This window comes from Mycteria americana, chromosome 2 (genome assembly GCF_035582795.1).
Source record: "Mycteria americana isolate JAX WOST 10 ecotype Jacksonville Zoo and Gardens chromosome 2, USCA_MyAme_1.0, whole genome shotgun sequence".
NCBI classification, from domain to species: Eukaryota; Metazoa; Chordata; class Aves; order Ciconiiformes; family Ciconiidae; genus Mycteria; species Mycteria americana.
The window spans coordinates 20,861,194-20,877,670 of NC_134366.1; the positions used below are offsets into that span (position 1 = coordinate 20,861,194).

General features: G+C 49.0%; 1 protein-coding gene across 1 annotated transcript in view; it reads right to left on the reverse strand.

Annotated features, from left to right (window-relative positions):
• The window catches only part of SPAG6 (sperm associated antigen 6), a 38,183-nt gene extending 27,264 nt beyond the window's left edge, over positions 1–10,919 (reverse strand). The window contains exons 1-2 of the mRNA XM_075492669.1: positions 10,846–10,919; positions 10,668–10,763 (exon numbers count right to left, since the gene is read on the reverse strand). Of these exons, the coding sequence (XP_075348784.1) occupies positions 10,668–10,763; positions 10,846–10,870 (121 nt within the window). The 5' untranslated portion in view covers positions 10,871–10,919. The remainder of the gene's footprint in view (positions 1–10,667; positions 10,764–10,845) is intronic.
• Positions 10,920–16,477: the final 5,558 nt, after the last annotated feature.

Sequence of the window (16,477 nt, forward strand, 5' to 3'; positions counted from 1 at the left end):
TATTCATAGTAGTACCACTGAGGGAAACTGTAAGAAACTAGAGACTTAATGACTGGATAACAAAATGGCAAGTGAAATGGAACACATATGGGGAAGCCAAGCCCAACCGCACATATGCAGTGATGGACCCCAAACCGATCACTACCACCCAGGAGAAAGATCTCGATGTTAGAACAGACGGTTCCATGGAGATACCAGCTCATTGCTCAGTAGCAGAGAAGAAACTTTACCCACAGAAGTATACAGAGCACTCAAGATTATTTCAAAAGGAATAAAGGCCAAAGCAGAGACCATCACTATGCTATTGTATAAATCTATCCTACATTTAATACCCTCCCCTAGAGCAGAACTGGAAAAGGTTCAGTGAAAAGCAACAAGGATGATCAAAGATGACCACTCTGTATGTGGAAGCTCTTCCTACAGTTAAACTAAGACTCTTCAATAGGGATATAAATGAGATCCACATGGTTACATTAAAAAAATTATTTGTAAGGTCTGGGAAGGGAAAATTACTTGTATTGCAATTCTTTGAAAGTGCTGTCCCTGTACCAGCCAGCTGCATGAATTAATACTTCTGAGCTTTATACCTCAGCCAGAAAGCAATGCTCTCTGAAGATGCAGGAGTGCTACAACAGAACACCAAACACTCAGAGCTACAGTCAGAAATCTCCGTATCAGCTGTCTCAGTTCTTTCCACTACATTTTTCTGCTAACAAAGATAAAGATTTAGCTGGATGACTGTGGAAGAAAGCAAGACTTCCCTTCTCAAGGACTCGTGTGGTTACAAGCACTGAACAAAGGTCTTCTGGTGCGACAGTCCCACAACAGTAGGATCACTGCCTAAGGGCAGGTGACACCCAGGTGTTGAACAGTCACACCATGGCAAGGAAAACTGAGGGCCTTAGAGCAAGGAATAGTCCAAAGGGATGAAGGCTATAACAAGCTACACCCGTAGTGTACTTCTGTATAGAAGGGCACTCTGAAAAGAAAAAAAGTAAGTTGAGCAGCAGTGTAATTCTCACAGAGAACATTTATTTTAAATTAAAACCAAATTGATCCCAGCAAGAAGAAAATAGCCTAATAATCTATATATGGCTCTGAAGGGGGGGGGGGGGGGGGGGGGGGGAGGGTAAAACTAACCATGGAGGCCATGCTGAGAACTAATGAATTTGTTCTGGAAAGGTCAATACTCCAGACAGAAGCTGCACTGCCACAAGAGGTACGGCCTCCCAGGATGTTCACAAGTCACAATAACACAGGTCTCGGGGGGGCACGCAGTAAAAGCAGAAAAGTGAAATGAAATTGCGATGTCTAATAGCACTACAGAAGCACCAAAAATGGCTTTGTAACCTGCATTAATTGAACATGTGCATGTAGAACCTATGGAAGTAGGTCTGTAGTATAGCTGGGGCCTGCTTGCACTTCTGTCAGAGCCACTGGGAGCTGAAAGAGGCCTCCTGTATACCAACAGACAAAAGCTAGATCCTCCGGTATTGTAAGATCAATGTGAATTCATTTAGCACTTTGCAGAAATCACTTCAGAATATGGTCATCATATTGACATCTTCTCACAAACTCTCCCAAATAGCAAGTATGGGCTCATTAGCAAGTTATGCTTCACATCAAAATGCACCAAGTACTTTATATGACAAATTAAAAGTAAAAACAAATAAACATGCAAGTTGGGGACAACCCCATGTATCATCTATAGTGAGCTATCTTCTAGCAAGTCACCTGGGAGTCTCTATGGGAGAGCGTTTTGTTGTCCTTCCCTCTAACATCAGTTGCATGGTCAAACAGCTGCTGAAATTCCTAAGGGGACCTCATGCTGTTCCGACTCTTTAGACTGAAGGTATTCAGTAAAGCAGGAACAGTTAGAAGTAGTACACTTCTATTTAGCGTACAGATATCACATTTGACCCCTTAAGTTGAGATAATAGGAAAACAAGATTATTTAATAAAGAAAACAAGAAAAAAATTTTAAAAGTTTTATTGATATAAAAGATACTGTTATAAGTGGTTGGGGGAAAAAAAGGAGCGCCTCAGTGTGCAGTGTCCTGACCCTAGAAAAGCCAAGAGCCTGATGGGTAGGACATTCAAGCAGGATGTGGCAGACAGTTCAGTTCTGGTGATGGTCTCAAAATCCAGTGAAATTTAAACAGACTAGAATCACTTTACCCATGAGCTAGATCCAGACCACATGACATGTTTCTGGCCTGCATGACATACCTAGACACCACAAAATGTAAAACCACATTTTAAAAGTTTACCTATGCATATGCTTTGAGTTGTCCCAAATATGAGATTTAGATAATCTGTATTTTCAGGATTAGCCGATACAGATCTCCCTTTTAGAATAGGCTAAAAAGCCTTGAGCCTGAAAATGCTTCCAAGCAGCATGCCTCCCCATGACCAATACCATTCATTTCATTGTAGTGTAAACCATGCAAAGCTTGGTGATGACATTTAAGCATCAGCACAAAACATTCTACCGCAAATTATTTTAGCTGATGAAACCGAAGGTAAGGAACAGAGAGGAAAAGTGAAATGAGAGTTACTGTTTGAAGAAAAGACACAAGATTCTAGAACAGGGTTGAAAAAACAGTGAATGGATGGAAACAGTTTAGAAATAATAGAAACTCTGCTGATCCTCAAGGAAAATATTTTTTCCCCAAAGTGATGTCTGCATGCGAGAGAAGACAGCGAACAAATAATTATCACAACAAGAGCTCTGGTGGAACAAGAAAAAGAAAAATCAATTTCTGTTGCTGTACAAGCCTTATATTGACATCAAATTAACTGAGAATTGAGAGAAGCCTATAGGCCTGGATTATGCCTGTGCATTGAACATAATTAAAAGCCTCTACCTCTACTTCCCACCTTCTCTAAAACCAGTTACTTTCTCTGCACTGAGATGCTATCCATCATCTGACTCCTCTGCCAGACCAACTGCTTGAGGAGTTTTCACCATTGTCAAGATTTTCACATCTTCAAACTGAGTATTTCTCTCTTACAGCACTTAGAAAAAATAAACAATTAATTCTGAGAGTGTGAAAACAGCTACATAGAGATGATATGGTCTTCGCTAAAACATCTATAGGAAAACCAAGATGTCCACCTTTACTTCTATGACTTTTGAAGATAGTGCTGGAAAGGACAGATGGGTCCTGACACAGGAGGAGGCTTTCCTGTCCAACCCAGCTATTTATCCCAGAGACAGCTGTATTTGGTGAGCTCCTCTACTTGATCTCTTCATTTCTTTTGACTGTCCTGTCTAGAGCAAGGACTACCCCTCTTCTCCAAAAAGGTCCAAGCCAGGATTCCTATAAGCATTTTGAATTACATTCAAATTTCTTTAACATTATCTTAAGGCAGGAGAATAGGTAAGAACCTTCCAACAACTTCCTTCTACCTCTACCATTCACTCAAGTGAACAGGGCCGGACAGAGCAGGGAGTAGCAGTGCCTTGCTGCTGAAAACTTCGGGAGAACTCTTTGGTGGTCTTCTAAATAAGTCTCTTGTGACAGAAGTAGGAAATTCATTAACTCTAGTTCAAAGGCAGCACACAGAAAGTAAACTGCAGAATAAGGCATTTAAACCATTGGACTAGATTTGTTTTGGAAGAGTTCCCACTAGCAACTCAGAAACAGAGTAACAGAGAATTACTGCCAAATATTCTCTCTTGCATCACGGAACCTTGACTGACCTTGAGCAAGGAACGATTCCGCTTTCTATCCTCAGTTTCCCACTCAGATTTGTTTCAAAGAATGACACACTATAGAAGCTGAATCACCCTTATACACACTTCTCAAGTGGAGCTGTTGTGCACAGGCCTGATGCACTTTCTTTTAGCAAGCAAGTGCTGGCTGCTGCCTATCTGAAGAAAAAAAAAAAAAAAAGCACTCAGGGCAGCAGCAAGTTCCAAGTTTTTTCATTCCAAGTTTCTGTAGCCAAACAGAAAGTCACTATTTTGGAGATAGCAATCTTTGTTTGGTCATTTTGATTTCTTGGGGAAAACCACCTGGAAGCCAGGCAGAATCCCTCTACCCTCCTCCTGCCCTCGCCAAACCCTTGTCAAACTTGACGAGTCACAAGTCAGAAAAACATAACTCTACATTTCAAATTCTCTCCATTTCTGCATCTGAAGATGACCACTCCTACCCTATTTGCCTTCCTTAAAAACAAAATTTATTTCCGTTTTAAAATGTAAATGTGGAAAAAAAGTCATTCTACACTAGTCTTGTCTCTAGACACGCTCTTATCTTGAAGATGCTGTCCTTCTAATTTCTGCTTTGGATCAAATATAATGTTGTCTTCTAATTTTTGTGTGCTACCTGTTACACTAAAAACATTCACCAAGCTAATATTAGCACTCAAACATTCATCATATTACCTTGATATTTCAGGGCTCCCGATGTCAAATTCAGCTGATCTAACAAGGAAATAACACGGAAATTTATTTCCACCTCACCCCAGCTTCCTATCTTCAACTACCCTTTCCTAGAAGCAGCATAGCAACAAGTTTTAAGTAGGAGACTTAGAACAATTTTCCCAGAATAGTGAGAGAAAGAACTTTCACATTCATTCATCTTGACACAGCCTCTTCCAGAGACAATGCGGTATGCACGTCTCAAGTACATACTCCTGAAGCGTGACTCTCTCCAAGAAGACTCCTCGCTGCGATGGTTCCATGCACAACATAACTGCAATCCTTCAAATATCAAAGGGAACATAAATACAGTTTGGTAACAGAGACTCTGGGTAATCAAGTAATTCGTACAGCAATTACCAGATGGTGAGGGACATAATGCAGATTCAGTTTGACAGCGGGGCTGGAGATTTCTGAAGGATCGAGGAGCAGTAAGTTACTCCTCCTTAAAAGCCGATCTGGCTGATCATTTTCCAGACCCTGTTTCTGCATTAATGGAGCAGAACTAATCCTGTTCCAAGAGGACTGCGTTTCTGAAAATGCCCCTCACGGGGCTAGTTAGTGGCCACCACTCAATCCTTCACAGACACACAAAAACCAAGGTGGTCCCAAGGAGCTGCTTCTTTTTAATGGCCACTCGCTAAGATGAGACAGAAGTTCCCAACAAATTCTGGCTTTGAAACTTCTACTTGCAAATCTCCTCCAAACAGGCCAGGAGGCTGAGAAGAGGAAGAATCCTGGAGCAGTTGAGCTTTCAGTTGATTGAGTTACAGAAAAAGCCAGTCCTCCAGCTTCAGCTACATTTACTTTCTCCTTCTCTGACATCTGTCTGGTACTTTCCTTAATACACAGCCTCCTTCTTCCCTTCATCAGGCACCACCACATTGTCAAGCCTCAGGGAAAGCCACTCTCCTCACTTGATCTACTACAACTCCAAAGATAACCTTTTGCCTTTCATGCCACATTGCATACTTCTCTCGCACTTCTCCTCCCACTAAAGCTCTGCAAAGCTTTTAACTCAAAATAAAAATAATTTTTTTTTTAAAAGTGCATCCTTCACAAGAGAGGGTGCATAAACTCAAATGTTGGAACTGGCTACACAGGGGCACTGGAATCTGTCCATTCATATCCACTTGCAAGATCCAGATAGGGCAAGAACACACATGCTTTAAGGGAGCAGCTCTTTTTCTGCACAACTGACTCAACAGCCATCCTCCCTACACACCCCATGCTCCCAGCAGGCTTTCTACAAAGCATTGCGCTATCAGAGCACATTCTTTAATATTTAAAATGTGGAACTACATCCTGAAATCTCCTCCCAGAGTCTCATCCTCCTTACACAGGGCCAAGTGTCCAATTGTTGCATTCAAAATAGGTACATTTAAAAATATATACACCAGGAAGAGAAGTTGAGAAAAGCATGGGCAAAAAGACTGAATGTAATTGGATGAAGGAAATAAATTTGAGCAGCCTTTTCTCAAAAATGAAGACTCCTAAAACCACTCCAAAGATTTTGAAATACAGCTTTTAAAATCTGTCACCAGTGGAATAGTGGAATAGCCGGGAGAGAACTAACACTCATGACATCCCCCTTTACCTGCATAAAAACAGACTACGAAGCAGGGGAAAATCTGCCATGCCACAAGGGTTTGTGATAGAGCCCTAGTTAGATGCAGACAAGTCCTGCCCCCAAGCTATAGCCTCTTGCCAGCACTGATTGTGAGGAACAGATACAGGAGAAGATGCCCAGAGGTAAAAGAGGAGGAGAGGACTCAGTCCTGGAGTATAGCTTGTAAGCTGGAGTGTAAGGCATCAGAAGTAGCTTGATACCAGGCAGAATGGAAAGGAGACCTGGGCTCAGAGTTGTGGGCTGATGGAGTGGGAGGACAGCTGGAAGAGATTCACTGGTAAAGGGTCTTCCTTTACACTGACATTTTGGAACTTTCCTGGAACCCTGCAGACTGGCCAGCGAGTAGGTAAGGCAGAGGAACAGCAGTTGAAGTTATCTGCCCAAGATGATAAAAATACCCCAGCAGCAATGAGAAGGGAACCCAGGTGTACAGGGTCCCAGCACACAGAGTCCCATGGCAACACACAGGCTGCTGGACCACACAGCTTCAAATTCCTTTTTCCAAGCTCCAGACTCGGCTTTCCCTGTGACTTCCACAGCCATTGTGCTTAAGAATGTGATCAGCCCCAAGAAAGGGGTTAAAGAGCTGATCTGTAATATCTTTAAAGTCAAAGGCTAAATTGCTAGACTAAACTGTTTCTGAATCCCAATTATATCCTTAAATAACTTACAAATTAAAAGCAATGATCCCATCACCACAAGCTCTAATCCAAAATAAACAAATAAATAGAAATTTAATTCATACTATGAGAGAATACAAAAATGAATACCCAGAAGTAATTCAAATCTTATTCTGATACATTTATTAATGCTGAATTGTAAATGTCTCTTTAAAAAAATCAAAACAAAACACTATTTCAAAGGGACTATTTATTTACAGAGTGCTGCACTTTACGAGGCAGATGAAGAAAGAAGAATTAGGCCCTCAGTGACTACCAGTCTTAGAAACATACTGGAAACAGTTCAGATTTTCTCCTAAATTTTCTAAAAGACAGAAAGCTGTCTAAATCTCAGTGCAATAGAGAGAGCTCAAGTTCATCTGCCATTATAATTGAAAATAGTCTATTTCTAGGATTTTAAATTTTGGAAGGACAAGGGGGTGTGGAGCTCAATAATGCATGCCAGGACTGAATTTCATGGGCTGTAGCTGCCAAATGAATAGATTTATTTTTAAAGAATATGTTTAAAACTGTTACTACCAAAGTAGCTTCTCCCATTAGTCAGCAACCCTCCAGAAACAATATTTGATAAATTAATTGTCTGTCATTGTTCCAAGTATATATTTACTAAATGGGAAAAGTTTGCAAAAAAACATCTGCAGGAGATGGGTTTTTCCAAGTATCCATAATTAACCAGTCAAAGGACAAATCCTGCAATTATTATTCATGGTAGTACTTAATCATAAGGAACAACCTTATCAAAGCCAACCACAGAGTTGGAAAACACACAGGAATGAGTTCTGACAAAGGAATTTCTCTGATCATTCCTTGCACTTCCCCGCCACCAGAAAGCTGCTGAGCTCCCAGGCACTAACCCCCCAGGACATTCCTGACCATGAGAGCGCCAGTGCCATGTAAATGTGTCAAAGTCCAGGGCCAGATCCCAGTTCCCTGGTTACAGCCACCTTTGGGATCTCCGCTCAGTGGGAAAGGCAGCTCCAAGGCTTGATGAGATACAGAAGCCTCAGAAGAGAGATGCCCTGGGAAAAGATGGGTTTCCTGTTGGCCCGCTCTGACCTTCTTTCCAGCTTGCCAGTTCTCACCAGTTTTCCTTACAGGTCATACGTAGTAGTCTCCACAATAATGGTACCTTAAGGTTTCTCAACAGCCAAGCCAGCGTAAGAAACTCCCACCTCTGATCCTGGCCGCTTGCTCCCCTCCATGCTGCAGTCTGCCATCTCCTAATTTGCAACAATACCACTGCTAGTACCTGGTTTAATACTACAGAAGCAGAGCTCATAGTGTAGTCAAAAATTATTTTTTAAACACACTTCCATCTTTCATGATATTAGCACGGTGTCCAGAGACACCTCATCAAAGAATGAGGTCTCAAACTATTATTTATTTTCCTTATAAGATGTTAAGTATTTATCAAAAGGACTTCTAAAAATGGGACCAAACGCTTTATTCCTTGAGCACCAATCTTTCCCTGCTGCCAGTCTGAATTTCAGATATTCCAGGAATATAAACCTAGGCCAATAATACAAAATGTACTGTAGTGTACTCTTAAGGGCTCAATTTTGTTCAAATTCAAGTCACTGTCATCTTGCCTTCTGCTTCAGCCAGAAAAAGACTAAACCCTGACAACCTTTGAGATCCAACCAAAGAACCCTGCAAGGTGCTCCTGACTCCTAAACCTAATGGAAAATGACAGCAGGCAAAGACTTTACGCATCTTCTTAAAACAGTGATCTCCCTAAGGGATAGCTAAGTTTCTTTACCAGAATAAGAAACGAGCCCCCAGTCCTTATATATATGGATTTATACAGAGATACATGTACAGACAGACATCTTTCTTTCTCAAATCATTGCTCCAGAGCTCACTAGATCAAGACCGTAAAAGGTACGCCAGTTATCTGCTGGACAGCTATGTCTCCAAATATTTGTATAAGTGCTTTAAAATAGGACCAAATCACATTTTATTTGGGGGGAGGTTTTGAAAACCACTTAATCACATTTCATTTAGGAAGAGGTTTTAAAAGCTGTATCCAGCACATCCAGAAAAGGTCAAAACTAACAGCTATCATTTTAGTTATATAACTATGAATTAGTTTTAAAGGCACAGGTTGGGGAAGAGGGTAAAATATTTGTGGGTCTCAGCCATTCAAATAAATTGTAATAGGAAACACTGTATTTGCAGACATTCTCCTCTTTTCTAGCATCTGAAAAACTAAAGCCTATGGAAAAGCAGCTCAGTACCTGAATGAGCCAAGAAGGATGATAACCTACAGAAATGCACATTTCCACATTACTACCCCAGAGCCTGGTCCTTGTAAAATTAGCCTTCAGACCAACGCTGTGTGCAGAAGAAAGTTTCAGGCCTCTGAACTGATTATCTCTTCTGCAGAAGCAACAAATCAGTTCTGAGGTAAAGCTACCAACCAGATTACATCAAATAATTGTTTTAAGAAGAAACACAATGTAAGTAAAGTTAGCTTGGCACTTTGTTTGCTTTCTTAAAATAGAAACTTTCTGCATTTTTAAAAACGCTGAACTGTAAGAAGCCTGCCTACATGGGATCTCTCTCTGTGAGCAGCTAAAACCAGAACTGTAAATGGACACAGAGGGATCTCCTCTTACAAACAAGACATAAATTATTCCTATGACCAAGATGTCCCTTCGGTAAATTGAGATAATTTGTATGAACTAAAGCAGTGGCATTAACTCACTGAAAGATGGGGGGGGCGAAATCAAGAGGCACAGCAAGGCAATACAAAAGGCCTGGTGTCAACGTGTCACTCCCATAATCAAAGCAAACATTTCTTTAACAAGACTTTAAGTGATAGGTTTTCAACAAAACCATTTTAATAGCCAGTTGTAAATACAACCACTGAAAGTTGAAAGTATTTACGTGATCGGTTTTCTTTTTTGTTTGTTTGTTTGTTCCCATTGTATCTCAGAAAAGACTGACAGCTTTACTAGATTTGGGAAACGAGTATTAAAAACAAAATCAAGATGAACCAAAACAATTCAATTCATTAATACCATATGGTAAACCAACTACGGATTTGTAGCACTTTTTCAGTCTGCCTTTCAGGTAATCAATTACCGAGCACTTCTTCTTTTCCCTCTTTTAAGCTCAGGAACTCTGGACAAGCGGAGTGGGTCTGCCAGATGCCAGCAGCACAACAGCTGGTGGAAGTGCTCCCGCAGCTCCTGTTTCTAAAAATGCTCAATTTGGTTCACGACATCCCACGACAGCAATATAACAAAAGCAAATCCCTCCTAAGCTGAGCAAATCTGCTGGCAAAAAGCACTGAAGAATTTAGGAACAATTTGTAAAGCTAGTATAAAAATAGTTACTTCTAAAGTAGGTTTTCCTCAGCAAGTCAGCGCTGGCTTCACCGGGAATTCTGTGTTCTACATTTTACATAAAGCTATATCGGAAGCACGAGGAAGTAAATGAAGAAGGGGATTCCCTGAAATAAATGTTCCCTGAAATAAAAATAAGTTACGAGAACACAGCCGGAGCCATCTACCTCAAAACAAGCACAGAAACAGCCCCGCAAACAAGCAGGGCAACCCGCGCACGCAGCTGACGAGCGGAACAAACCTTCCCACCGCGCCGCAGGGGACCGGCCAAGCCCGTCCTGGCACCGCGGGGCCGGGGGACCAGCTCGAATCCCACTGGGAAAAAAAAAAATGGAAACTAGAGCGGCCAACGGGGGGGACGAACACCGGGGAAGCGCCCCGGCAGCCCCGCGCTCCCGGGGGGGGGGGCGGCGCGGCCCTCCGCGGGCCGGCCCAGCGCCGCGCTCCGCCGCGGGACCCCGGCCCCGGCCGGCGGGCGTCAAGCGCAGCGGCGCCGGGGTGCGGAAGTCCCCGCGGCCGCGCACGGCCCGGCCCGGCCCCGCCGGCTCTCGCATGGCGGAAGGGCAGCGGGCGCGTACCTGCGTTCTGGAGGGTCTCGATGTTCTGCGGCCGAGCGGCGAGCTCGGCCACCGCCTGCACAAACTGCGTCCGGGCGCGCTGGTACTGCTCGAAAACTGCGGGCAGAGCGCCGGAGCATCGGGTTAGCGGCCGCCCCGCCGGCCCCGTGCCCCGGCCGCCGCCCCGGCCCCGGCCTACCTTGCAGGACCTGCCTCTGGCTCATGGCGGCGGCGCGGCAGGCTGCGCGCCCGCGCAGGGCCGCACTGTGTACCCGTCGCCCTGGCAACCGGGCGGAAGCCGCGCCGCGGGGGGCGGGGCCGCACCAACACCGCCCATGACGTCAGCGCCCGCCCGCCGCGCGGCGTCCCGCGCAGCCCCTGGCCCCGCTCCGCGCCGCTCCGCGCCCCGCGGGGACCGGCAGTGTGTGGCAGCGAGGGGCTGCACGCGGGCGGGCGGGAAGAGACACAGCCCCGGCGGGTTGTGCCCGGATGGCGGCATGTTGCACACGTGTGTTAAGTGTGCGGGTGTAGGCACCCACGGAGGTGCGCGGGGGCGCACGGACCCCTCGGGCTGCGCGGAGAGGACTTCACGCCGCTATACCGCATCTGTGCCGCGCAGACGTGCACGGCGGCGCGGAGGGGTGTCCGCGATGTGTGTGAATGCGAAGGCGCGTAAGACCGCGTACAGGCGGCTGTGTGTGCTCAGCCCTGCACGGGCAGCTGCCGTCCTCGGGAGCGCCGGGGAAGGACGGGGACGGGCGGCAGAAGGGTAGCGCCCGCGGGACGGTGCCGGGCTCGGCTCAAGGACTGGTCCGGGCCACAGCGGTGCCCGGTCCCCCGCGGGCCGCCGCTGCCGCCCCTCCGCGCCCCGCGGCGCAGGCGGGCTCGGGCCCGGGGGCTGGCGGTGGGGTCGCGGGCGGCCGGACTGGGGCCTGCCCGCCCCCGCCGACCTGTGGGAGCGGCGCCGCGGCCGCCCCGCCGGTGCATCTCCGCGGGACGCGCTGCCCCGCGCGGCGGAGGCTCCGGGGGCGGGAGGGCAGCGGCTTCACGGGGCGGGCGAGGGGGTCCCCTCTGTCCCGGCCGCCCCGCGCGGGCAGCCGCTCCCCAGGCCCTCGGGCCCCGGCGCTGCGCGGGGGGAGGCGCGGTGCTCCGCGGGTCCGGAGAGCTGCCTTGTCCCGCTCCGCTGCTGCGCAACTTGCCGAGGGCCCGGCGGGCAGGGAGGGAGAGCCCCGCCGCCCCGGCTGAGTCCCGCGCGTCGCCCGGCAGCTCCCGCGGGATGCCCCCGCCCGGCTCCCGCTCCCCCTCTGCTCCCTGCGTGGGGGAGAAATAAAAAGAAAGAAAAAAGAAAATGAAGGGCAGCGGCAGCGCTCCCGGGGCTGCCCCCCCCCCCGCCCCCCGCCGCGCCTTTCTTCTTCGGGGAGGGGAGTCCTTCGGTTTTAATTTTTTGTTTCTTACCACCACTGCCATTCCTCCTCGGGGATCCCCGCTATTGCCTTACACCGCCGCGCCGGCCCACGCCGGGGCTTTTCGCGCCGCACGGGGAACAAACTGGCCCCGCACAGGGCCGCGCAGCCCCGGCCCACCCGCAGCCGCGGAGCGCGGCGGCACGGGCGCGCAGGGGGAGCCCGTGGGCTACAGCCACCCTCTCTGCCGGGAGCCACGCGGGTCGCGCCGCGGGAGAAGCGCCGTGTCCCCGCTGGAGGGGAAGGCTTTGCGCGCTCCGTACACCCGCGCAGAGTGACAGACGAGCCCGAGCGCTGCCGTCCGCGCAGTGCCGGCACTGCCTGCCCCGCGCAGGTCGGGGGGCTGGGGCAGCCCTTGCCCCCTCCGTGCGGGGGGAGCAGCGCAAGAAGGGGCACTGGGGGCACGGTCCGGCAGCACCTCCCCGACGTTGCCAGGCACAGGTACTAGTTATTCCTCTACACCATAACAGTAGTGTTGGGGTTTTTTTTCCCAACAGCGTATCATTCTGGTAGATAACCTGGTGACTGCCTTCCACTTTTCCCACCTTGGTGTCTCCGGCTGTAAGGGCTATTTACGAATAATTCCCTTCATAAGCGGTCGGCCAAGGCATGGTTGCATCTATGAGTAAACGTAGCCTTGGAGGTCTTTACAGCAACTAATGCAATCGGTGGGACTGCAAAATGAAATCAGGGTTATCAGGATTTGGATGGAAATGGACTCTACATCCGCCCCAGTATGTTTTGAGGGCGATTCCCAAGACGCAGGATCTTTGTGAACGAAGTTACGAGTTAGCTCTGCTATCGATCAGGCTGCTCCAAGTGAAATTGTGATCCACAGCAGAAAACCAGAGTTGCTATTCCATAAAAAATGCCCCGTTCTGTAGCCACCTTCTGAGCCACAGTGGCTTCAGGATGTCATAGGCTGGTATTTTGTTCTGCAGAGCTCTGAATGTACAAAATCAGACGGCTGACGCTATACAAACGTGTTATTTGATAGGTGGTATAAAGTTTTGTCTCATAGCTTAAAGTTGAAAGGCTGAAGTTACTTCAGCAGCATTTTAAAAGTTTGAAAAAGTGTAAGAAAGACGTCTAATTTTAATAAATCCTCTCTGAGCTTGCTCAAGTGAAAAGAGGTGGGCTAACGTAAGCAATATTATGGTCTAAAATGAGCCACGTGTTTCCAGGAGTATTTAATGCGAAAAAAATCTCTCTTTAAGCAAACAAACAAAACAGGCGATGCACTGTTCTTTACAAATAAATGAGACAAATTAAATCAGATTGGTGAGAAGGTCGTTTGCCACAGAAAATATTTTGGGAAATTATCACCATGTGTACTTGAGAAGGGAACAGCTGTTAAACACATTTCTTTATACTTATTTCTGTTCTTAAGTTAAATAAAAAAAATAAACAAACGGTGATTAATTACTTCCAGAGGTTTTTTTTTTTAAAGCAGATGTGTCGATTACAGATAATTTGATTTATCTGTCTAATTAAGTCTAATGTTCGGATAAGTGAAACAACAAAACGCACCCTGAGTCCCTCCAAAACTTGCTGTTACATTTCGTTGCTTGATACTGAGAGGCTGTTCACATGGTTAATAATAATAATGAGGAATAAACACCATGCAAATGCGGTCTACGGAAATGTCACCGGTTCTCGCAAAAGTTCTGAGGGCGGAAAATCATTTATGGAAATGACGTAGTTGTGAGACTTCATTGCCTGCTGCTGGGGTGCTCAGCAGTAGGAAACCTGTATCCTTAGGCGGGTGGTGTTAGTAACGACTGCGGTACTGCACACGTCAGCTTAAAAAATAAACCGGAGACCGGGGGAACAGTCAACAATTATCCAAATTAATAACGTGCATTCGCTTTCTGGTGGGTGTTCTTTCATCTCATCCTTTAATTCACTCGGAAATACGCCCGTAACGGGGCGAGGAAGCATCATTTTCCCCAAGCCGGAGAAGGGCGAGGCTGCTTCTGGAGTTTTTTTGGGGGTGAGGGGTGCCGGGGAGGGCTTCCCACGGGCTTTCCCGGCTCGGTCCCGTCCCCGCGGGTGCGAGGCAACAGGTGGCTCAGCCCCCGCAGGGGAGCAGCCGGGTCCCCCGCAGGTCCCCCCCGGCTCGGAGGGCGCTGGGTGGCACGTCCAGGGCCGGGCTGTCTGACCCTCGACGGCTCACACTCCGCGGTGCCGCGGCCGCTCCTCTACGGCTTGAAACTGCGCGACGCTCATTGAAAGGTGAGGTCTCCCCGCGCCTCGGTGGGGCGGCTTCCCCACCGGCCGCGGGACGCCCCCCGGGATAGCCCGCCGGGGCTGCGGGCCAGCCGGGCTGGAGCCGGAGCCGCCCCCCGGCCACCCCCGCGCCCCTGGGCACCGCGCTGGGTCGCCCGATCTGCCTCTGGAGGGTCTCCTCCCCTGGCCACACGCCTGGCAAACTGTTCAAGGCTATAGGCGGATATTTACAGGGTTGCAGAAATTAGTGTTTAATCCCGTGCTTGGACGACTGAGCTCGTTTGGTGGGAAGAGCAACGCGCAAACCCCTCCGCTCGCTCCCGCGGGTCGGAGTTGGAAGCGCTGGGCTTTTGACAGCGGGGAGGTTAAGCGTGGCAAGGTTAGTGGGAGCGAATGGGATGCAGGGAACCCAAGTGCTCTCTCGAAGGGAGCGTGCTGAGTGAGGGATCTCCAACTCCGTGTGTAGCCTCTACTAAAATACAATATTTGAATCCTCGAATAATTGATTTTTCGAATTTAAGTGGGGCTTTGCCATTACCTGATTTTAGCAAAACTCTGACAGAGGGACCGTGGCAGTGCAGAGTCCCCTCTCTTTTTCCCTGAGCTTCGGCTCGGGGTTCCAGCGACTCACGCTATTCTGGGGTCCCCTCTACGGATTTTCGGTGGCGAGTTTAGTTTGTGAGACCTTCCTATAGAGTAAATTAGTTCTGTGAGGCGAAGACAGAAACGTCGAGGCACTTGAAACGCACTAGAAAAAGGACTTCTCCTTTTTCTTCACCTAAGAGGACGACGCTGGCATTTGATCAGGCATTTGTAACCATAAACGTGAAAACGGCACAGATTTGGCTAGCGGAGATTGGTGCGTCGCCATTGCACTAGGCAATGACAGAACAAAAATTATAAGGGGTAAATAAACTGGAAAAGAGCAAAACATTTCAAGCTGACTTGCAGGATGGGACCAGGAAATATTAGCTGGTAGGGCTGAGCCCTTTTTACCACGTGCATACGGTTACACCTCTGGTTTCCTGCGGAACCGTCCGCGCTTGTGCAGTGCCATTAAAGACAAAAAAAAGAGAGAAATATTTTTGGGACGTTCCAAAACTGAAAGCCGGAGCTTAATGTATTCTGGGGACTTGAAAGGAACGAGGTCTTCCTTTGTGTCTGTTGCTCCGGGGGAGGGTGTGTGTCGGCTTGGCGCTGAACGCTGCCCGCATCTACATATGTAAACCCAGCAGCGCTTCTCCCCCCATGCCGGTGGGATTGCGGGCGCTGGCAGCTCCAACAATGCTCCCAGACAATGCCAAATACGCGGAGCCTGCGCGGCTGCGGCGGGGCGGGGGGCTGGCCAGTATTTAGCTCTCGATCTGGAAGGACGAAATCTGCGCGCTGCCCGGCGGAGCCCGCCGCTCGCCTCGCGGCCGCCCCGTCCTCCTGCCCCGTCATTGTCCCCGGCTGCTGTGGTTAGAGGGGTGGGGACACGCAGCAGCCAGACGACGATATCCCGGTCTGCAGAAGAAGGTGTAACGAGAGGCACCAGCAGCAGCAAAGGCTGCAAATCGCTGTCGTGTGGTTGCTATTAGCAACAAATCAGCTGAACAGCCTGCAAACCCCGAGCACCTAGGGCGGAGGTGGCAAGGAAAACGCTGGGGCTGGGGCGGCTGGGGCTGTGGGCGCCTTCCCGAGGGGACCTCCCGCCCAGCCCCGGGCTGCCTCCGAGGAGGGGCAGGGCGAGGGGAGCCGCTGCTGCCGCCGCCGCGCACTGCGCTCCGGGAGAGGGGAAAGGCAACCCACTTAAAAGAGACAAAATGGCAGCTCGTTGCTTGTAGGCAACCCTGTCGGCGCTGAGCGCCTGCTTCGCCTCCGCCGGTCCCCCCTGCTGCCAGCCTCTCGGTGCCCAGGGGCTGTCCCTGCACGCCCGCCTGCCCGGGGGCCGTGCCCCAGCCCGGGCAGCAGCAGCGCGGCGTCCCCCGGGGCTCCAGCCGCAGCCCTTCGCCCTCCGCAGCCAGCCCACCCAGCCTGGAAATCAAACTCCCGTCCCTCCGGATGGCACACGCCCCGACCGGCTGCACCGGAGCACCCGGTGGCCGGGCGGAGCCGCGGCTCCGTGCCCTGCGCAGCCCAGCTCTGGTACGCGGGCTG